This window comes from Felis catus, chromosome C2, assembly GCF_018350175.1.
Source record: "Felis catus isolate Fca126 chromosome C2, F.catus_Fca126_mat1.0, whole genome shotgun sequence".
NCBI classification, from domain to species: domain Eukaryota; kingdom Metazoa; phylum Chordata; class Mammalia; order Carnivora; family Felidae; genus Felis; species Felis catus.
Window position 1 is genome coordinate 132,520,660 of NC_058376.1, and position 22,947 is coordinate 132,543,606.

At 47.7% G+C, this 22,947-nt stretch overlaps 2 protein-coding genes and 1 long non-coding RNA gene across 4 annotated transcripts in view; 1 reads left to right on the plus strand and 2 right to left on the minus strand.

Annotated features, from left to right (window-relative positions):
* COLQ (collagen like tail subunit of asymmetric acetylcholinesterase) overlaps positions 1–22,947 on the minus strand; it is a 60,194-nt gene that overhangs the window by 14,930 nt on the left and 22,317 nt on the right. For both annotated transcript variants that reach the window (XM_003992132.4, XM_003992134.5), the window contains exons 2-11: positions 17,536–17,648; positions 16,326–16,427; positions 12,377–12,421; positions 12,017–12,043; positions 9,858–9,920; positions 8,075–8,137; positions 7,652–7,678; positions 6,957–7,001; positions 6,717–6,752; positions 3,433–3,513 (exon numbers count right to left, since the gene is read on the minus strand). In XM_003992132.4, coding sequence (XP_003992181.2) covers positions 3,433–3,513; positions 6,717–6,752; positions 6,957–7,001; positions 7,652–7,678; positions 8,075–8,137; positions 9,858–9,920; positions 12,017–12,043; positions 12,377–12,421; positions 16,326–16,427; positions 17,536–17,648 — 602 coding nt within the window. The remainder of the gene's footprint in view (positions 1–3,432; positions 3,514–6,716; positions 6,753–6,956; positions 7,002–7,651; positions 7,679–8,074; positions 8,138–9,857; positions 9,921–12,016; positions 12,044–12,376; positions 12,422–16,325; positions 16,428–17,535; positions 17,649–22,947) is intronic.
* LOC123380138 lies at positions 4,762–8,781 on the plus strand. Its single transcript, XR_006585517.1, has 2 exons — positions 4,762–5,157; positions 7,799–8,781. It is a non-coding gene; the product is annotated as an uncharacterized LOC123380138 (long non-coding RNA).
* The window catches only part of HACL1 (2-hydroxyacyl-CoA lyase 1), an 88,829-nt gene continuing 83,498 nt past the window's right edge, over positions 17,617–22,947 (minus strand). Inside the window, exon 21 of the transcript XR_006585510.1 lies at positions 17,617–17,648. The gene's annotated coding sequence lies outside the window, so the exon portion shown is untranslated. The remainder of the gene's footprint in view (positions 17,649–22,947) is intronic.

Genomic DNA, 22,947 nt, shown 5'->3' on the forward strand with positions numbered 1-22,947 from the left:
TGCTTACTGTGTGTTCGTATGCTGGTGCTAAACTGGACAGTGATTGATGCACGACATCTTTGACCTGGATCCCCTTTGTACACTTGTGCCTTGGCAAGCTTGCCCATGTAATGAAACATAATCTTCCCCAAGTCTGGGAAGCAGGCAGGCAGGGCACTCCTTTTCAATCACAACAGTGACATGTGGCCTGCTGCCTTGTCAACATGGCTCTGGGGAACCTCTTGACAATGTCCAAGGACTTCTTAAATTCTTTTGTTGTATTTATTCATTCATTCATTCATTCATTCATAGTTCTTAAAGTCCTAATATGGGACCTATAAGGGCAGAGTTTATTTCCAATTCCATCCTGATGGAAGGAGTTCTTAATCCTTGGCCCAAGCTGAAGCTTGGTAACTAAGATGGGTCCCAGAATAGCAAAGGAGGTCACACCATCTTAATATAGCCACAGTTAAGGCTTGTTTTTCTAAAAGCCACATCATCTATGAGCACAGGAAATGCCACAGCTTGAAGGGGCTGGAAGGTACTCCTTGATTCTGACACCAGCAATAATGGATTATTCTGCATATCTGTCATTTGTTCAGAACAAGCCATATCTCTATGAGCAGGACTCACTGAGCAGCGCTTTCCAGGAAAGGCATTGTTTCTTCCTTTACTGCCATAAAATTTGGTGATCCCTCTCAAAGAAGCTGCTCTGTCTCCTTAACTGAAGATTTGTATCATAGAGTCAAGAGCCGTTTCCCTGAGCCTGGTTTAAAGCAAGCGCTGAAGCATGAAGGTGAAGAGAGAAGGTGTGTGGGGAGAAGCAGGTCTCAACTCTCTAAGTTCCAGTGCTGGCTTGGGATCACTCTACTTCCCTGGCCCTTAGGTTCCTTGTGACTAGACAGAGATGAGTTGTTCTCTAAAATCCTTCTGGCTGTGAAATTCTAATCTCCTGAAGTCCCTTCTGGACCTCTGATTCCAGGAGTTGGATTGACTTACATTAACCTCCAGAAACTCTTAGCACCACTGGCCTGACAACACTTGGTGTATAAGACTCTATGCTAGGAAACTAATTCATGATTAAAAAAAAACAACAACAACAACAACAGGGGCACCTGGGTGGCTCAGTTGGTTAAGCGTCCGACTTCTGGCTCAGGTCATGATCTCGCGGTTCGTGAGTTTGAGCCCCGTGTCGGGCTCTGTGCTGACAGGTCGGAGCCTGCTTCAGATTCTGTGCCCCTCCATCTCCCCGCCCCTCCCCTGCTCATGCTCTGTGTCTCTCTGTCTCTCAATAATAAATAAACGTTAGGGAGCCTGGGTGGCTCAGTCGGTTAAGCGTCCGACTTCGGCTCAGCTCATGATCTCGTGGTCCGTGAGCCTGAGCCCTGTGTCGGCCTCTGTGCTGATGGCTCAGAGCCTGGAGCCTGTTTCAGATTCTGTGTCTCCCTCTCTCTCTGACCCTCCCCTGTTCATGCTCTGTCTCTCTCTGTCTCAAAAGTAAATAAACGTTAAAATAATAAAAATAAATAAATGTTAAAAAAAAAAAAACAAACCACAATGGCAGGCTCCCAAAGCTAACAACCCAAGTATCTGCTGACCAGACAGGCAGTGAGGGTTCAGAGCATACTCAGCTTGTTTATAACATCTTGTAGGAAGGATGAGCTCATTTCTCTGAGCTCCCACACATGGCGCTGGTGTAGTTTGAAGAATGTCCCAACCGAATCATTCTCAACAGTGTCAAGAAATAGCCGTCTTGGCTCCAGCCTTCACCAGGAAAAGACAAATACCACCCTAGAAGGGCACTAGAAGCACAGAAGCCTTCTAGAACTTCAAGCATAAAGCCTTCTGCATGGGATGAGCAGTAGGGAAGAAAAAGATTTTCCCTTTTTTTTCCTCCTTTTTCTGAGCCTAGGTTTTAGGACATTGGTATCTGTGGCATCATTGTGAAGTCATGGACGTGCCAGCCATCGTAAAACCTCGAAAACTGAACTGGACTATTACGACTTCAAAAGTTATAATGGAATTTGTATTATCTGGGGTTGGAGCCTGTGTCATTCCTAAGTTCACTTGGAAAAGACCAGAATTGGCTTCACACTGTGACCATTGTTCTGAACGTTGGCTACATATTAGAATCATATAGAGAAGCTTTAAAACAAAAAACAAAAAACCCCACAACAACCCATTCTACAGCCCCATGCCAGGTCAATTACATCAGATGCTCTAAAAAATAAGGCCTAGGTGCTGGGGACAATAGGAGGCAAACTTGGAACTACAACCACTGCACCTGGGGCGGAGAAATCTGTATCGAATCAGCCCCCTAAGTGATTCTGATATAAGCTAAAGTTTGAGAACCATGGACCCAGCCTAAGAAAAGAATAAAAACATAAGAATGGAAAAAGGTTTGTGCCCAAAGATATTCACCTCTCAGCATCTGTATATAATTTTAGTTAGGCCTCTCTCGTCCAAGCAGTCTACTGCTTTACTCATTTACAAAATGCAATGCAGACATTTAAAAGAGCTTAATAAATATGTGCAGGAATGCGCAAAAATGTGTGACTTTAAGTTAAAGTTTTAGGATACAACAACTAGATATTGGATATAAAAGAAACAAACAACCAGAAAGTTCACAAAGAAATAATACTGGAAGGAAACACACCAAAATGGTAACAGGGTTATGTCTGGGTGTTAGGTCTTCAGATGATTTCCCTTCTACTTTTCTGAATTTTCCAAGTTTTCTGTGATGATCACGTATTACATTTATAATGGAAAAAGAGGTGAAAAGCCTACAAACAGACAACCAAAAGAGTAAAGGAATGATGCCTGTCCATTAGTGAAAAGACAAGAAGCTTCTCCGAGGCACTCAACACAGCTCTAAAGGCAGCTCAGGCAAATGTGCCTTCATCTTTCCTCTCCCTCTCACATCACAAGTGCCTGCTGACCAGGGAGCGTTCAGAATGAACAATTTCCCCAAGCCCTTAATAGTGCCCATAAAGAGAGTCACTTACAGCTCAGGGGCCCGAGTAGGGAAAAACCACTCTATTGTTGAGACTCAGAAGACCTTTCAACAGCAAGCGAATATTTGGATATTCCCCCAAACTCCATTTGTGTCTGGAGCACTGAGGCAAAAAGCAAGTTTTCTGGGTAAACAACAAGATCTGGCTTCCATTCCCAGTTGCTTTGGTTAAGGCAGACCTGTTCGTATGAAGCAAAGATCCACTCCTGCTTCTGGCCTTGGACACAGTTTGAACGGAGCATTCTAGCCCATCTGCTTCAAACCTCGGTTAGCCTAGAGAAGCAGGAGCTCCTGGAAGTGGTGCTCTTTCTGCCCACCAGCCTAGAGGACGTTGGGGACTGTGCCTATGCTGATTGGCTCCACCTGTCTGCCTCTCTACCCCATCTGCCTACATCAGGAGGGAATGACCTCAGGAGTGTGGTAAGCACTGGGATCCTTACCTGCTTGCCTCGTTTTCCTGGTCTTCCTCTGGGTCCCCTGTGTCCTGCTATCCCAGGCTCACCCTTTGGACCCATTTCACCCTGGAAAGAAGAAAGAGAAGGAAGAGAGGAATCTATGCATGTGGAGCAGGCACTCCTCTGCAGGTCCGTCTGTAGACAGACCAATCATTGGTCATGAGGGCAGTACACTGGATCGTTCCGGACCTTTTCCAATCGGACAGTCTGAGAGACTGGGAAAGTGATGAGGTCATGTGATCAGTGGATAGATTTTTCAAGGAAGAGAAAGGAAAGATTACCCTGGGTGGGTTATTTATTCTCCAAGACAGACAGCTCCTGGGCGCCACATATTTTGTGTCCCAAATCACCATCCCAAACAGACAAAGTAGGAGATTCTTGCATTTCCGTGATATGTATGCCTGTGATGCTGCAAGCTGCCAGGGGAAAATGCTTTCTCTTTTAGTTGCAATTTTATGTTGTACTGTATTTTGTTTTTATCACAAATTCAAATCTGTGAGTTTTTGAATGATTGGACACAGTTTTGACAACTATCATCTTTGGGAAGTTTCTGCTCACGTAAGGACCTTTATGTAGGGTTATACACTTCCCTACTCTTCTGTAAAAACTGGTTTCAGTTCTAGCTCACTTTCATTTGATTTAGATGAAAACCGTGGGGAAAAATGTTCCAGACATATATTCAAATGCTCAATAACTACAAAAGGCATGGAAGCAATACTTCTACTTCTTCTTCTTTTTTTTTTTTTTTTTTAACATTTATTCATTTATGAGAGACAGAGAGCACAAGCAGGGTAGGGACAGAGAGAGAGAGGAAGACACAGAGGCAGAAGCAGGCTCCAGGCTCCGAGCTGTCAGCACAGAGCCCGACACGGGGCTCGAACTCACAAGCTGTGAGATCATGACCTGAGCTGAAGTCGGACGCTTAACTGACTGAGCCACCCAGGTGCCCCTGGAAGCAATATTCTAATTGAAAAGCCCTACTTTGAACAATCAGAACCAAATGCACCAATTGAAGAATTCCATAGTTTAAGGCCAACCTTTTGTAAAACCCATTTCTCCACTATAGTTTCTCTCTTTCCTCGTGTACTGCTAGGATTCCAGGCCCACTTCCTGTTTATTTGGGTGACGGAGCCTACAGAACACCATTCCTACCTCCAGTTATCCTTCCACAGCCCAGAACGCACCACCAACAAGCTAACTTTAGCAACAGCAACCGGGGGAGTTTCGGTTAGTCAGCATCCAGTGTCCATAAAGAGCTCCTCCAGGCACTCAGAACAATAAATACCCAGTGGGCTCTTCACATGGAAGTCAGAGTAGGTATAACATAATAGAAAATTTCAGGAAATACTAATAAAGAGTAAGGATCAAGAATACAGCTCTGAAATGATCAGTCACTCGGCCAACGTAACAAATTGGCCCCTACCCAAGCCATCAACTCTTGCCACATCAAGAACTGTCCTTAAACCTCTGATTTCCTGCCAACCTGTCATGTCCTCCAGCATCTGGACAGAAAGGGAGTGTGGGAGAACGGCATGGATTCTACATGGCTATGCAGATGTATGCACCATTTCCCTTGGTTGTTTAGAGGAGGTCAGGGGGTGTTCTGTTTGGCTTGGAAAAACAGCAGCATAAACAGTGTAAGTTTTTTGTTTTTTTTAAAGATTGGCAGAAGGAAGTGTGGCCCCTCTCTTCATCAACTGAAAGCAGACAGTAAGTTCTTGATCTAATTTCTAAGACCTAATTACCATTATCATATCATCTCTGTCTTAAAACAGCCTGCCATGAAAGGGAAAGAGAACTCTACATGGCAAGCCTAGTAAATGGTGCAGAGGCCAGCTGTCACACTTAATTCCACAGTAACTTATTATTCTTTGATGTTCACTGTTGCACTGAATGAAAACCTAGCCTAATATTTTTAAATCAGATTAGTTTTTTCTCTTTTAATGTTTCCTTTAATTTGTTTATGTAATTATTTTTAATCCAACACTCCACCTAGGGAATAGCAGGAACAGTTTTTTGACAGCTTAAGGCAGTGGTAAATAATAATAAATTAATGGCAGATGACTGACATTATTTAAATATGCTCGGGGCACCTGGGTGGCTCAGTCGGTTAAGCATCCGACTTCAGCTCGGGTCATGATCTCACAGTTCATGGGTTCAAGCCCCATGTCGGGCTCTGTGCTGACAGCTCAGAGCCTGGAGCCTGCTTCAGATTCTGTGTCTCCCTCTCTCTCTGCTCCTTCCCTGCTCTCACTCTGTCACTGTGTCTCTCAAAAATAAATGAACATTATAAATAAACAAATAAATAAGCAAGCAAGCTCTACTGACAGCAGGTCAGATAAAAATTGTTAATTCAAGTTGGAAAAAGAAAACTTTAAGATAAATTTGAAAGACAATTAGAATTCTAAGAAAGCATGCATTTGCATGTTTGAAGAATACTATTCTCTGAGGCTCAGGTGAAAATGACCATCTCCCAGGCCAACGCCTTAAGCATGAGGAACCCCTGTTACAAGTTACTATGTTAGATACAGTTGTTCTTAGGGGACATTTATGCACGCTCTCTTTATCCCAACACCTCCTCTCACCACCCCCCTTTCTTTCTAGACCCTGGCCCTAAGTAAAAGGTTCCAGAAATCTATTAGTCACTTGCCACTTCCACAAATTTTGTCATATCGGCACACCGCTCTACTGTTAGTTGCTGGATATTTTTTAAAGTCAACTGAATGAACTCCCATTTTTATTAAGACTTGTTCCCAGCAAGATATCCATGAAATCCCACTAAATAGCTAACTATTTAAATGAAAAAATGCAAATAAAAAAGGGTTGTTGTCACCCAGTTAAAATAGCTCTGTGTGCCTCTGACAGTACATGTACTGTCCTCCAAGAGGGTCTAGGTTGAGGGTCTTCAACAAAGGCATTAGGCCAAAGATGCCTGTGCTTCGCGCTGGGGCCCTCGACCACTGCAGCTCAGATCTGATCCAACTGTCTGACGCTTGCTGCTTCTGAACATTACCATGGCCCTCTAAGAGGCAGGAAATGCAAAGAAAGGCCTCTCTGCCCAGACGGGGCATCCTTTCCCTCCCACTGAACTGGAGGGAGGTCTCAGACCATGTGGTCACCCTCTCACCAACATGCACAGCAACCTGCTCCCCTTCTAAACCAAAACCTTCCACGACGAAACCCACTTTCCCTGCCCAGAGCTCTTTTTGTGGTGCTAAGAAGGTCCAATTTATTACTGAGGCCTATTCTTACTACTTCTAAGTACTTACTTTCTGCCCCAACATTCCAGGAAATCCCGGGAAACCCTGTGAAGAGAGCAACACACATAGTGACTGCCTCTGAGATAGTGCTTGAAAGGGCTGTGGAAGAGTGTGGTCAGCTGTTCTCAAGATAGAGCCGTCAGTCAGTCAGTCAGTCAGTCAGTCAGTCAGTAGGACAGCCCACAAGATGGCGGTGGGCAAGGGCTGCCATTTCCTCTGTAGTTTATCATTCCATGCAAAGGCCATTACCTTTTCTCCTTTGGGACCCAAGTCACCCCTTTCACCTCTGGATCCCTAGGAGGAAACCACAGGAGGGAATCAAAGAGTTAATACCCTGGGGTAAAACTGGAGAGTTTCAAAATGAAAGCTCCCTAAGCCAACACACTCATTTACAGGCAAAGAAGTAGGCTTCAGGTGACTTGCCCGGGGAAGGAATGTTTTGTGGTCTACCTTTTATTTGGACCACAAAGACCCTTGCATTAATAAAAGACAACTCGCAGAAAATTCTGGGTCCCAGATCCTCTCTCCTCCTGTGGGAAATTTGTCCCCAGGTTCTGGCTGGATTTTTTTTTACTTGGTTTGGTTTCTGACAGATGAGAAAGTTGTGTGGTAGAAGCTTGGTCTACAGACAACACCAACCATCTCCCTCCAGTGCCCCGCAGGCAGGCTGTGTTCCCCCTCCACCAGTACAGACTTCGGCTACTAATCTGCTCCACGTGAGGGGCCTCTACCTCCACTGGGAGCTCCTCCCTAACCTACTCGCCCTGCCTTGGGAGGCCCTTCCCTGCTCTCTCAGTCCAATGACAAAGGACAGGGGGATATCTAGGAATGGTCACTATAGGTGCTAACTTAAGAGAAACCTGGGCCTGTCTTCTGCTCATCACTGACCCCAGAGTCAATAGCCCAGACCAGGCTCTGGGAAGCCATGGGAGACAAGCACTAACCTTTTCCCCTCTGGATCCAGGGTAGCCCTAAAAGAAAGCAAAAGGTGCATTTACGATTCGCCCTATGTAGCAGTAAACACAAAGATGTCCCTTAGGGTTATGTTTATACTAGGCCTAAAAAGAACATTGCTTTTCTTACCCCCAAAGGCCTGAACAAAGTTTTCCATCTGCCTTGTTCAGAAGCTTGACCCTCCCTGCCCAGGAGAATAACAGGAAGGACATCCCTATGCCCCTGCATCCCAGGCATGATGTCCCCCAAAGGGCTGGTAAAGACAAGCACTCCGGCACTGGGCTTTCTGGTATCTGTGACATTCCCCAAGCCCAGGACAGCAGCCCCACCCAGCCCCCATCTTTGTGGACAGCAGCTGCTCCAGAGCCTTAGTGAGAAGAGCCGGGAATGTCCATCTGGACCAACACACTGACCTTGAAGCCCATTGGTCCTCTTGACCCTGGCAAGCCCATCACACCCAGGTCACCTTTTTCACCCTGGGGGAATCAGAAGAAGATGGGGAAAAGGACCAACGGTGACATTTACTAGAGAAACAGAACCAGGAAAATCATGGGCAAGATCATGATGGAACTAGGGGCATTGGGGCTGGCTTGTGAATCTGAGGACCCCACATGCTCCCTTGCTCACTCCCAGGGGTTCAAGGCTCCATAGTTCACACTTCGTTCTGGTATTTGAGATTAAACGTAAAATGAAATTGCCCAAGGCAGAGCAGACCTCCAAACTAAATGCTAATATGCTACAAATGCTTGATCTTTTCCTGGAATAGGTTTTGAGAGGGTGGGGAGAGAGCATGGGGGCATCGGGCCTCACAGGACTAAATGTCAACACCCCAGAAAACTTCACCTGTTTTATGCTCTGCATAGGGAGGGCCTTTCGGGCATTTTCATATATTCTCACCCTAGGTTTGCAGTCAAACAGAGTGAACATCAGCCTCTGGGCATGCATTACGGAGACAGGGGGCTAAGACTCATGGGTGGGCTCTGTTGCCCCTCAGAATGGTTTGTAGTTGGAACTTTCAGCACCCTCTGTGCTGAAAAGTAGAAATATAAGATGAGCCACATACTTTCGAATTTTTTTAGAAGTTACATTAAAAGTAAAACAGGTAAAAAGTAAAACAGGTGAAATCAACTTTAATATATTTTATTTAATCTGATTATCATTTAAACATATAATCAATATAAATTAATGAGATATTTTAGAATCTGATTTTTAGAATAGATATTTTAAATCTGTTGTGTATTTTATATTTAAATCATATCTCAATTCAGGCATTAAATTTTCATCCAAAATACTCGATCTGTATTTAGATTTCATAAAATTTATACTGAAACAGCAGAGTCACACATTCAAGTTGCTATAAACATGCCTTCATGTTTTCAAATAACTGAACTGAGTAAAGGTTTTTAAATTCAAACTTACATTAAAATAAAAAATTCAGTTCCTCAGTTGTACCAGCCACACTTTAAGGGCTCAGCAGCCACATATGGGTAATTGCTGCCATATTGGACAGTTCAGACCTATAAAGTAGATTTTTGGAAAAATATCCTTGGGACTTTTCCTAAGAGGACTGGGAACACAGTTTTCTATCCTGTGTAATAAATACAGCTGGTGACTGAATCAGAGCAGACAGTGGCATTCACCTGCCCGTCCCTGATTTCTGCAGGTCAAATCTGCACCCAATAGTCTCTGACCAAAGGGAGAAGAATATAAACAAAGGTATGGGTGTGGATGTGTCAGCTTTCCATCATCTGTCTGAAGAAGGGATTTCATCAGCATTTAGCTTAGCTAAATGCAGGATTTCAGTCTTTCCAGCTGGCCCGTGCCCATCACCCTCAACCCCCAAACTCCCGCACAGCTTTCCAGACACAAGCACCTCGTGGGTCATCTCAGGGAAACCAAAGAATTTCAGGCTACCTCTGAGGACAAAGGAGAACCGGGGTCCCTGTGAAAGAGGGGAGCGGCCCTTCAATTCTCCCCCCCCACCCCCGCTCATAGGAGCAGAGCTGCTGGACGGGCCAAGGTCTTATAGTTCAAGTAAAGGTCCCCAAGTGTTTGGGGACCTCTGGGCAGTCCTCGTCCTTTCTTCATCCTCCTCCTCTTAAGGAAACAAGTTTCACTATGTGCCAAAGGCCGGGGGGCTGACATCCCCCCTCATGTTCTGATACCACATGAACCCTGAGAGTGTGCCATACTTACCCTGGGTCCTTCAGGGCCGACTGGCCCAGGCATGCCAGGAACACCCGGGGGGCCAGGTCTACCCTTCAAAAATGAACAACAAAAGTCAGGACAACTGGGTTTGTTTCCTTCCTTCCAGGAAATGAGATTTGTTTTGGGAGCTCAGAGGGGACTGTGGGGCCCTTAAGCATGGCTTCTAGGTCCTTCATCCCCACCCTCCAGTGACTGATAGCCTAGAAGGTTGGGTCACTTACACATAAGTTAAAGAGTTTGGTGTTATATTATGTCAACACATAAGCTCTTATTCTACTCAAGAAATGGAAGGTGCAGGGGTGGGGGTGGGGGTGGTGCGGCGAAGGACGGTGATAGAGAAGGGATTCTAAACTTCTTGGCTCATGACCTCCACTCACCTGCCCACTCACCCAAATGTTCCTTGCATTCCAACAGGTTCTTCCCAAGGATATGGCATGGAATGGGGTGGGGTTTTGTTTGGGGTACAGCAGCAGATGCTGTTGGTATTCCCTCAAGATCTTTTTCACTTGTTCACTGTGCCCATCCCCCCAGTGGCTACCTGCCTTCCTGCCACAACGCATTCCTGCAACCTGTAATTGTGGAATCTGCCAATGGTCAATTGGAGCTGCCCGGCAACTCACGCACCTCTTCTCCCTGCAGCCAATAACCCAGCTCCCTTACGTCAGGACAGGACAAGCTCTGTGGTGCTGTTCACACACCAGAGATCCCCTAGCAATGAGGCTGAAGACGGACTTCATCTGACACCACACCCAAGCTGGGCTTCTTCCCCGGCACCATCCGGCTTCCCCTCCCCTCAGGATCCTTCTGAGAGAACTCCCTTAATGTGTTCACTTCTACATGGCACGTGTGGTCTCTACCTCTGCTTCTAGGGAGGCCAACCTAAGCCAGGAGCCATGCAAGAGCAAACCTTACAAGAGGAAGTGGGGGTCGGGACCTGGGGTCTATCTCAACCTCTGCACCCACTGGCTAATTTCACAGTTAGCCTAACTAGACATGTGGAAGGCTCAACCCCTAAACTGGAGATCACAAATGCTAACACGTGTCCTCGTTTCTACTCTTGCCTCCCACTTTCATGGCAGACATCACTAACTGATCGCGGCCCTCGTTAGTTCTGAGCATGAAGACCATCCCAGAATGCTTTCCAGCCCAGCGCTTCAGATAACCCCTGTGCCTTGGCTGGAGCTGTGATCTGTGTCCTTGAGGGATGTAATTTTGCTTGCAAAGGTCTGTTTGAGGCTTTTGTTGATAGTGAAACCATCTGAATAGAACATTTAACCAGAAAACTAATAATTTATATTTAGAATCATAAGCATCTTGTTTGGCCACAGTGTTACACCGCCTTCTATCACTGAGACCTACAGTTTCAGTGCCAACATCCATTGACCACAGTGAGTGGCTGCTGGTTTACTCTTTCCTGACCTGAATGAGAGCCTTGGTAACATGTGTTTGGTTCGCTCAAAGTCCCTATGACCTTAAGTGACTCCTATGTATTTCAGCTGGGCCAAAAGGCAAAAGCTATTGGCTTCTGTTTTGCACTTTATTCCAGTTTAATCAAATAGACAGTAAGAGTCATTTAGTGCCACTGGTTGGGGCCCTGGATGATTTCCCTAATGGGTGGCAGAATGAGATGGTCTGAGGTTGGGGGAAATTTGGGCAGGCTTGGCAGCCTCTGGGAGAGGTCCAGATGCCTGGCAGTAGCAGGCTCTCGACCAAAAGAACAGGCAGAAAATGGGGCACCTGAGTGACTCAGTCGGTTAAGTGTCTGACTCTTGGTTTCGGCTCGGATCATGATCTCACAGTTCGTGGGTTTGAGCCCCACATGGGGCTCTGTGCTGGCAGTGTGGAGCCTGCTCGGGATTCTCTTCCTCTCCCTTTCTCTCTGCCCCTTCCTTGCTCACGCTCCCTGTCTCTCTCAAAAAAAAAAAAAAAAAAAAAAAAAAAAGAACAGGCAGAAAAAGCCCACTGTCATCAGAATGGCAGTGCCATCATTTTCCACCTGGATACTGGAGTCTAAGGAAGTGTACTGCTGGTGGCCTCTACCCCTAAGAGTACCCCTAAGAGCGTGCACACGCACACTCACACACACACACGCACACACACAGAGAACAGTTGCCCGTGCAATGCTGACAGAACAGCATGAACCATACCTTTCTTCCTGGTAGGCCAAGCTCCCCCTGTGGATGGAGAAGACAGGTAAGCAGAGGCTTCTGTGGAAGAGGAGTTCTGGAAGCACAGAGCTTAGTAGGGCTGACGGCTGGGCATGAGCATGTGGCTTGGTTGCTTGGCCATTCACAGCACCCCTGCCATGTCAGTGGGCCAAGCTGAAATACGCCAGCGGGATCTCACACCTGCAGCAGCAGCCCCGCCATCACGGAGCCCATCCTCACTCTCTCAGGCAGAATTAGCACATTCTTTGAAATCTCAACCAGAAAATTCTCAGTGGCATCCCCAGGAAACAGGCTGGAATTACCAAGAAGGGGTGGACTGAAGAAGGCAGTGACTCATACCTTTTCTCCCTTTGGTCCTATCTTGCCAGGAAGTCCCGGTGGACCCTATGCAATCAAGATAAGAAATGAAAAGGTCTCCATCAAAACAAGGCAGGATGGGTGGGGAGGGAGGCGTGACTGCGAGGGAGGCTCGCATTGGGCTCCTCTAGCAGCGTGGTTCCCTCTAGCAGACTCGGGGCTCCAAGGTCCCCATGAAGGACCCTCTTGTGCCCTCCAACCCAGGCTCCTTGTCCTCTGGTAACTTTCCCTGAGCTGTGCTTCCAGGGGTGCCGTGGTTAGAACTAGAGAGTCTTGAAGAAACGCTGTTTGCAGAAAACAAGATGCGTCACCACCTCTCATAGCTTTTCAGCTGCTCTCAACCAAGCCCCCCTGGGGCCCTGACAAGAGGGAAGTTACTCTTTGCATATAGGAGCAGCCAACTTAGAAATTTCTGTGCTGGATCTATGGGCACCAGGTGCAGTGAAAGCCTTCTTTAAGACATTAAGAATGTGGGCAATGGTGCGTTTTGTCTCATTGCCCAGTCCCAGGAGTGGGGCTGACTCCAGCTCAGGGACTCTAGCACCCACTACACTAAAGCCTGCCACACCCACGGCCAATATGCAGCTGCTTTCTGTTCACGCGTCTATGAAATGCTCGGTTGACTGTTTTCCAAATTCCCCAGTACGACAGAGAGGAAATCCATCAACTTGTAGCAGGCCACAATTTTATCCCCATGATCTGGTGGTGAACACACCTACCACAAAGCCTGTTTGAAATATGATTCCTTTGAGACTTGTCCAAATGATAAACAGTCCCCTCAGTGGTTCCCAAAGCTGTCTGCACATTAGAATCCCCTGAGGATCTTTTGAAAATCCTGAGCAAGCCAACCCAGATCAATTACATCACAATCTCAAGGAAAGAGGCATTAGGTATCAGGAATTTTTGAATCTCTCAGGGATTCTTTTTAAATTAAAAAAAAATTTTTTTAATGTTTACTTTTGGGAGAGAAAGAGAGACAGAACATGAGCAGGGAAGGGGCAGAGACAGGGGGACACAGAATCTGAAGTAGGCTCCAGGCTCTGAGCCGTCAGCACAGAGCCCGATGCGGGGCTGGAACTCACGAACCATGAGATCATGACGTGAGCTGTAGTTGGCTGCTTAACCGACTGAGCCACCCAGGTACCCCGAAGCTCTCAGGGATTCTAATGTACAGCTAAGTTTGGGAACCAGACTTTGATTTATTTTCCTGTTTACGGGATGGGAAGAGGCAAAGTCATCATTTCATTTCCCTTTCCACTCTCTCCTTCTCTCCTTCCCCTGCCCCCACCTTACCTCTTCTTTCAAGCCCCCCTGCTCCCCCTAACTTTCCCCTCCTCCCCGCTTCTCTCCCTCCTCACTCCTGGTCTGGACACCCTTGTGTGGAAATAGGGCTTCCTGGGAGGGTGGTTTCACCCCCACTTCCCCAGCCACTTGCCCAGTGACCTGCTGGGGACTGCGCTGGCCCCAGCACCTGGCCCTACTTCAGGGCTGTGAGGGCCAGCTTGGATTGATAGCCCAGGGTACAGGGTACACAGTCCTTGAGGATCAAAGCCTAGGGGGTGCCAGGGCTCCCAGAGACTGTGACTCAGAGGGGCAGAGGTTGCCTGCTCCCCAAAGTCTAGGAGCCCATGGTGACAGGGAGCCCCAGGGCAGTGTGCCTGCCACCTGTCCAGTCCCCTTGCAAGGATGAACGCTGTTCCATTCTCTCATTTCTTATTATCAAGCCTGTTTTTTCGATTTCTTAAAATGGGCTGGAAGGATTTTACCAGGCCATTGTGCTCTGCTAGAGTGCTTTCCAAATTCTGATGTGCAGATGTTTTACTAGGGGGGCTTGTTAAAATGCAGATTTTGGGGTGCCTGGGTGGCTCAGTGGGTTAAGCTTCTCCATCTCCCAGTTTGTGAGTTTGAGCCCATCGGGGTCTGAGCTGACAGCGTGCAGCGCTTCGGATTCTGTGTCTCCTCTCTCTCTGCTCCTCCCCCACTCGCTCTCTCTCAAAAATAAACATTAAAAATGTTTTTTAATGCAGATTTTGATTGAGAGGGTGGGGGTGTGTGAAGGGGAGGAGAGAATGAGATTCTGCATGTCTGACAAGCTCCCAGAGGACGCCCTTGTTACTGATTCACAGACCTCATTTTGCTTGGGAACAGCATTTACACTATGTTCTAAGGAATGGAAGTGGCTGCAAATGTTCCCACTACCCCCACCCCACCTAGCTGGGCAGCACATTCTCTGAATGACTCAAGTGGGTCACGTGAGTTAGAGGTGTGCGAGCAGGGCTGGAGAGGGTGTGAGTTCAGCAGAAAATCCCCCTTTCCTTCCCATGCCGTGTGGCTCTCAGGCATTCTGAGATCCACCAGTGTAGACTGCCGGAGGTGGGAAGACAAAAATCCACCTGGGAGGTGCTCCTCGGTGTCCATCTTGCTTTTCTGCAGACTTCCTAGCCCCTCTGTGGCAGCCTCTGGCCATTTCTGGGTTCAAAGTGCTGTTTTGTGTTCTTTATTGCGTTCAATAAATATTTATGGAGAGATCACAAGAACCCGTGCACTGGTACAGACCGGGCACAAAACAGACGATATCCCTGCTCTAGGACCACGGGTCGGTAAACCTTTTCTGTAAAGAGGCAGATAGTAAATATCTTAAACTACGCCTCTGATACAGCATCTCTGTCACAGCCACTGACCTCTGCCCTTGCAGCACAAAGGCAGTCAGAGACAATAAAGTTTAATTACAAAAACAGGCTGCTGCCAGATCTGATTGGCCATAGTGTGCCAGTCCTCGCCATAGAGCTTATACTTTATAAAAAGACCAAAGAGACCGACAACAATAACAAAATAAGAAAACCGTAATGAGAAAATTGTGCGGAGAATTAAAATAGGTCATCGGGATTGAGAGTGACGGGGGAACGGTACTGTAGACTGGCTGGTTGAGGAAGGCATTTCTAAGGAGGTGGTCCATAAACTGTTCTGAGTAATGAAGGAGCTGGCCGTGGTAAAAATCAGAGGAAAGAACATTCCAAAAAGCCTGAGCCACGAGCGCAAAAGCCCTAAGGCTGGAATAAGCTTGATATGCTTCAGGACCCAAGAGATAGGCGTTGGGTGGACAATGTTGGTATGATACACTGTAGGAGATACAGGTGGGGTCCTCTTGCGGGGCCTTAGTCTCCTGGGATGGGAAGCCATAGGAGGGGTCACCCAGGAGGGGTGACAGAATTCCTAAGGCACTTGGGCAACTGACTACCGCCTGTACCCTTTTTCATCTCCCCACAGCAGGCCCCGAGCCCCAGGCCAGGGGGCGGTCCTCCTTGCTGGGCCCCCTCTCCCAGGCAAGCCAGGGGAGCCAGGGTCTGTGAGACAGGGTCTCTGGAGGGTACTCTTGTTTGCCTAGAAAATCCTTTCTCGAACATTTCACCTGTTCCTCACTCTTTCCTTTAGCTTTAGTGGGGTGGGGGGAGGCTGCCTGGTCACAGTGTCTAATGAGGCTCAGACTAACAAGTTCCCCATTACCTCCGCTTTCCTGCGCCAAATGCAGGCACTTCTTGGTTTACGGGGGGGCGGGGGGGATTGGTCAACGGTCACATAAGGGGCAACCAATTGTCGTCAAGCATCTGATGATCATTATAATAATAATAATCATATCCATCTAGACAGCAGCTCATCTGGTCCCCTCACCACCACCACCCAAATCCAGTACCGTGGGGGTAATTACTGTCTCCGCTGCATAGGTGAGGATATCAAGGCTGGGAGGCCAGCATTCTCCCCGAGAAGAGGAATCTGTGTACTCGCCTCGTGGCTCTGGAGCCGGAGGTGAGCTAGGGAAAGAAAAGCGGCCCCCATGTCGCATTGAAGAGGGCAGCTCTAAGAGACTCTCCCCAGTGGGTTTTACTGCTCTGAACAGAAGACAGCAGGACAGGGTCTGGTGGAATGCACCAACCTGGGGGCCAGGGGGCCCAGGGGAGCCGAGTGATCCTTGCACACATGAGGACTGTGAGGTCTCCAGTTCCAGGATGAAATTCTTCATGTCTGGGGAGAGAAGCTTCAATGCAAGCAACACATGGTCATGGGTCAGACGTGGGGGACGGAAGAAGGGCCACTACCCCTGAACACAGATCTGCCTCCCAATCCAGTCCCCAAGATTGGTGGTTCCCTGACACCCCAGTGGGTGTCCCAAGAAGATGACCTTCTGGGCCCCAAGTTCCTGTTCTCTCCTGAGACATTCCTGGCTTGAATAGATTATAGAGATAGAAGAGCTCCTTTGGATGGAGTTAGGAAGCTCATTTCAGGGGCCTTTGCCTAATGTCTAGGCCAGCACCGTCCAACAGAAATGAAATGCAAGCCACCTAGGTAGCTTAAAATTTTCTGGTAGCCACGTAAAAAAGGTAAACAGAAGGAAGTAAAATTAATTTTAATAATAGATTTAACCAATATGTCCCAGATATCATTTCAACATCTATTCAATATTAAAACATTACTGAGACATTTTACCTTCTTTCTTCATCCCAAGTCTTCAAAATTCAGTGCGTATTTCACATGTACAGCACATCTCAACTCTAACGAGCCACATGAGAGGTGTTGAAGACACATATGGCCAGTGGCTACTGCATTGGGCAGTATAGGTCTAAGAATTCTCAGAAAAATTCGAGAATCCCAAGTCGCAAGACTCTTCTGGCCTGTTGTCTTCCCAAATCCTGTTCCCTCTCACACCTCAGTATGACTATAGGGGGACCATTTCCTGCGCCCCCTCACAGAAACAGGCTACGTTAAACATGGGCTGTGGAAGGGAACTTCATAAATACTTGGGAAGAAAGGGGAAATTCTGTTCTGAGCAACTGAAGCGAGCCTAGAAAGTTATAAATTCACCTCATTGTTCTCAGGGAGATGGGACACTTTTCCAAATCCAATTTCCTGCTGACAAGAATCTCCCTCCATAACTTATTTATGACAGCGGGAGAATGGACACACACAAGAAACTGCAAAATGCCCATTCTGGAGTTCAACCTGCTGTGTGAGAGTAAAGGGTTGGATCCCTCCAAAAGAATCTGGAGGCTTCTCACTTCAAGTGCGGGGAAGTTGGGGGCGGGGGCTGTGTGGTGGGCACTGGGGAGCCCGTGTGTCTGTTCTCTCACAAGCCCTGAGGTACTCACCAGGCTTCGGCCTCCTCTGAAGAATGGTGGTGGGAACAGTGGGGGTGGAGGGGGCGTCAGGAGGCAGCATGCTCTGTGGCTGCCACGCTTCTTCTGATCCAGGCCGGGAAGAGCTGTGCAGAGAAAATTGCTGCTCATAGCCCCGACAGTGTCGGGGCCTCTGTCATGTCCCCTGAACCCTAGGGAGACCCATGCCGCAAACTCCAGACTTCTGAATGTGATTTCCAACCAGTTAGACGTGAGTGCACCATCTGTTTGCCACTTGATGTAGCCCTCCCCCAGCCTTTGCTCAACGAAGATGGTTAAGCAGCTGGTATGGACACCATGACCATAATAAAGTCCATGTCTCCTTCTTCGTGGACTGACTTGTCACTTTGTAGATGTGACAAGGAACGAGAAGTCCAGACTCATAATACACCTCCAATAGAGGAGGAGAAGGAAGTGTTTGTTAATTACTTTGATGGTGCCCTCAGAGGGAGGCTCAGGGAGGGGGCATCCAGGGCCCAAGGTGGCATAGACTATACAAGACCCGGAGCCCTGCTTTAAAACACATACTTGATCCTAGACTCTACACACACATTTGGTGTCACCCATGCTCACAAAAGGGTTACAGTCTAATGACTCAATACACGGGTGTGAGGAGATGAAGGCGGGGGCCCTGGACCCTGGTAGCTTTATTGAACATGGGGTCTTGCCCATGTTCGATGTTAGGGTATGTTCAACGTTGAAGTATACCTTACAGAAAGGACATAGATCATAAGCACACAGCCCAACAGATTTCTGCAAAGTGAACACAACCTAGAGGCTGGCCCCTGGATCAAAACACACAACTCCCCATCATCCACAAGCCCCATAAACTCCTGTCCAATCTCTGCACACCTACCTCGCCACCATTCTGACTTCTAACCCCAGGGACTCATTGTGTCTATTCTGGAACTTTATATAAATAGAATCAGACAACATGAATTCTAGTGTATGGCTTCTTTTGCTCAACACAGTGTTTGTGAGGGTCATTCGGGTTGTTGTTTGTAGCTGTTAGCCCTGAAGAGAGTTCCATTGTGTGACCAAACCACAATCTACTTATCCATTCTGCAGCGGCTGAACATTGGGGTGATAGCCACTCCACACCCCACCAGAATGGCTAAAATGAAAAGGACAGGAAATAACAACTGTGGGCAAGAACGTGGAACAAGCAGAACTCTCATACATTGGCTGGAGGCGGGGGGTGTAAGTTGGTTCAACCTCCTTGGAAAACTGCTTGGTATCTACTAAAGCTGAATCCAGGCAACCCCGACAGCCCAGCAGTTTCACTCAGGGGTGTTTAGCAACAGACAAGTGGGCATATGTTCACCAAAACACATGTACTAGAATATTCACGGCACTGATATCCATAATCACCAAAAGCTGTACATTTACAGTTCCCAGTTTGGGTCTCGTGAGGGTACCCTCACCTTCAACCCTTACGTCGAGCCTCTGACTTTGTAGAACTTGGGCAGGTCACCCGCCACATGCCTCTCGGGCCCTGAACCCAGTTTCAGTCTTCTCTCTCAGGGACCTGGTCTTGCCTACTGTCTCCACCCTGTGCTCCAGGACCTGCCTGCGGACATCAGGCAGCTGGTGGATGCTCCCCAGGAATGGCTGCTTCGTGCACTCCCACATACTCCCTCCCTGATGGAGGAACATTCCACTGGCCCATGCCAATGGTCCTCGGCCCTCTCCGAGCCAATGCCTCTGTTTGTAAAGACCCTTTTATTACCCGGAAATGAAATTCATAAACAATACACCATACATATGCAATTTTAAAAATCAATATAATCTTGCAGCAGCCAGACGTGGAAGTGGCCTGTCAGGGCCATGGAAGTGGTGAGGACAAAAAAGGAAGCAACCAATGCAAACGTCACTGGGGAGAAAGAAACTGGGGGCAAGCGTGCCGCAAGAATGAATGAGGAGGAACAATCGAGGGTGGTTTTGAGGTGGCCGGGACCTGGGACAACAGTGAGTCAGAGTATGAGATGGGAAGGTCAGAGGAGGCACTGGTTTGTGGGAAACCTGTCAGATTTGGTATTAGATATTTGTTCATTCCAGTACATGCTTTTTCAGGCACTGGGCCAGGCCATGTTGAGGGGCAGAAAGATGTCTAACTGGTGCCCCTGACCTGTAGACACTAAGGGCTGAGGGGCTGCCAGTGCCCTTCTGCTCATATCCCACCCCTCCCCCCTGACACCTAGCCCATCCTGGAGACTCTTACTCACTAACCGAGAACTGGCAGGTGCCGCCTCCACCAGGAAGCTTTCCTTGACTTCCTAGGCCAATGTTGAGGGTCCTGCCATGTTTTTCTCTGGGTTTTCCTCTATGTTAGCTCCTATCCATGGGGTAAAACAGTTTCCTTGTATTTTCCCGACTATATACTTTCTGGGAGGATGGAAGCCAGCTTTTAATCCCCATGTTCTAGCACAGTACATGACATACACTAGATATTCCACAAATGTTTGCTAAATTGACAAATTAACAAATTAACAAAACAAATTAACAAAACCCAAGACACTACACGCGTAGGCACCACTGAAGTGCTTCACGTATAGAAATTGACCTAATCCTCACAGCAATCCTGAACGTCATCGTCACCCCCATTTTATAGATCAGTTAACTGAGGCAAAGACTAGCAGTCTGGTTCTAGGGTTCTTCTCTTGATCTCCACATTCTTCCACACGCGGTGGGAACGTGGGAAATAAAGGTCGGGAGCTCGGAAGAAGGCAAGGGGCTCCCATGACAACTACCTGAGATACAGTACGAAGCGCCTCCAACCAACCCCTCCCCATCGGCAACACGCCTGTAGTTGAGTAAGACTGCCTCTTTGGACTCATTGCGAGGGAGGATACACACCCAGGGGAACCACGTGGCATCTTGGTAAGAGGGTGCTAGAAAGGATTTACTCTAGGATTTGGGCTTTCACTCAGTGATGTTGGGGGAGACTCTGAGGAAGTTGAGTCTGGCTTCGCTCTGGACCAGATGCTGGCAGGGAGCGAGAGCTCGTCTGTGATTATCTTAGTTCTTATCTAGAAGAAGAACAGAGCAGAGGGAGACGGAAGCTGTGGTTAGTAAAGCAAAAGCACTCACGCATATTAACAAGGATCGAGGGATGGCTGGCCATTTTTGTGGTTGGATGGTGGTCTTTTGTCTGTGTCTGATATGATGACGCACTGGCCTGGTTTTGTCTTGGTCCATCACAGTCACAGACTGGCCTTGTCTGAGGCTGTTCTATGACACTTATTTTGTTCAACAGAACACCACGGCCCAGCTGTGAGTGGCAGATCCATTCTACCTGTCATGGGCCACTTCTCTCTCTCTCTCTCTCTCTCTCTCTCTCTCTCTCTCTCTCTCTCTCTCTCAGTGGTAAAATACTATAGCTACGTTGTTATAAAACATGACATTAATGCCAATCATATTCCTCTTCAAATTCCTCCAAGTTTCTTTGCTGGACTGTTGGGTAAGCTGGGAGTGGCAGGGTCCATTGTTCCACCCTGCCTGGGGCACGTGGTGAAGGTGGTGGACACGCACCAGCACTCCAGGACCATTTCAATGCCACCCCAGTGGCAGTTTCTCCTTTGCTGCTCTTTGTGTGCTTTGGCACACAGCTAAGGGCTGAGGTTGTGGTTTTCCACAAAGTCTCTCCCAGCCAAGAGCACCTGGGAGGCTGGCAGGTTCACGTGGCTCATTTGCACTCCTCACCATTTATTTTTCCAGACCATATATGGTCTCCAGTGCCTCGCTTCACCCCACATTCTTTGTGGTCTCCCACTAATGAAAGAGTCTATCATTTGAAGCAATTCTCTTATTTCTTCCTGGAAACTGGAGAACTCTTCAGCGAGCATAAGTTGCTTTTCCTGCCGAGGCAACTGCATTGTTCACCTCTCCCCATCCCTCCTCGCCCTTTCCCCCTTGACCTTGACTTCACTTTCAGCAGGTGAAGAGCATCTATTTCTGCCCACCCCCCCAACTCCCTGGAGATGTTTGTTTTTAGCACAGTCTAGTTTATTTACGGCTCATTCCAGCTCAGAATATTTCCATCAGGTGGATGTGTTTGGGAACAGCTTCCCACCCCTCCCTCCCCTCCCAGCCAACTAAGCCAGGACTTCACATGTCTATTTTGGTGTCATCCGAGCGGCCTGTGGGTCTCTTTCAGGACTGTGATGCCTCCATGGAATCATGTCTCAGCCCAGGTCCAGCTTGGAAAGGCCCCAGCAGGCTCTGTGGTAATGGAAACAATCATGCACGTATGAACACGGGGCCTGCAGAAACCTGGGTGCGCCACGTGGCTCCGACCCAGGCAGCTGCCTGGGAAATGCCAATTACCATGGAATTTCAGGACCACTTGCCCTGACTTAAAGCCACTGAAGTCCTACTGTACGTGGCCACTGCAGTGCCAAATCACGGGTAGAAATAACACTGGGTCTAATGTAGGCTTTGGGCAACTGTTTGGTTTTTGTTTCTGTTTTGTTTACTGTTATGGATGCTGGCTTTGCCCTTTTCACTCAATACCCACTTGACTCTTGGGCACTTCCTTGGAAAGTGTGATTCACTTGAACTTACTCCTGGAAATGTAGGGAGTTGGATCAAAAGAGTAGGAGTCTGGGTGCAAGTGACTAAGTGGCCCAGCACAACTCATTTCTGAGACTTGGTTTCCTTACCTAAGCCCAACCCATCTGCAAATTCTGTTTTCATACATATGACACCAGGGTCACCACTGTGTCTGTCTGCATCTCCCATTCACGAGGGCAGCCCATCAGTAGGGTATGAGAGACAGCCTTTCTGTTTCTGCCTCCTGTGTTTGTATCAAGCAGTACCCCCCGCTCCGCATTCCCTACCCAATCAAGAAAACGTGTCATTAGAAGTCACCAAAGGAGGGACACCTAGGTGGATCACTTGGTCAGGCATCTGATTCTTGGATTCGACTCAGTTCATTATCTCTCAGTTTGTGGGATTGAGCCCCACATCAGGCTCTGTACTGACAGCACAGAGCCTTATTGGAATTCTCTTTCTCTCCCTGCCCCTTCCCAACTCAAAGTAAATAAACTTAAAAAAAAGAAGCCACCAGAGGAAAGAAGCCACATAAACATCCTGCCTTTGTAGGGTGAGAAAATTTCAGATACAGCCATATACTAACTATTCTTCCACCTTTTGTGAAGTTGGGAGACTGCTCAACTTCTTACTCCCGCCTCCTTCCACTTTCGGGCCTTTCCCTGCCTGTTAGAACTTGTACTAGAAGGAGGAGAGAAGAGGTGAAGGGCACACATTCTACTCAGCTTTCTGAATGTGAGTCAGATGTCTCCACTACAGTGAAGTTCTAGTGATAGCTGGCTTCAATCTGCTCCAAGTTTTTCCTGATTCACATATTCCAGAGAAGGCTGCACC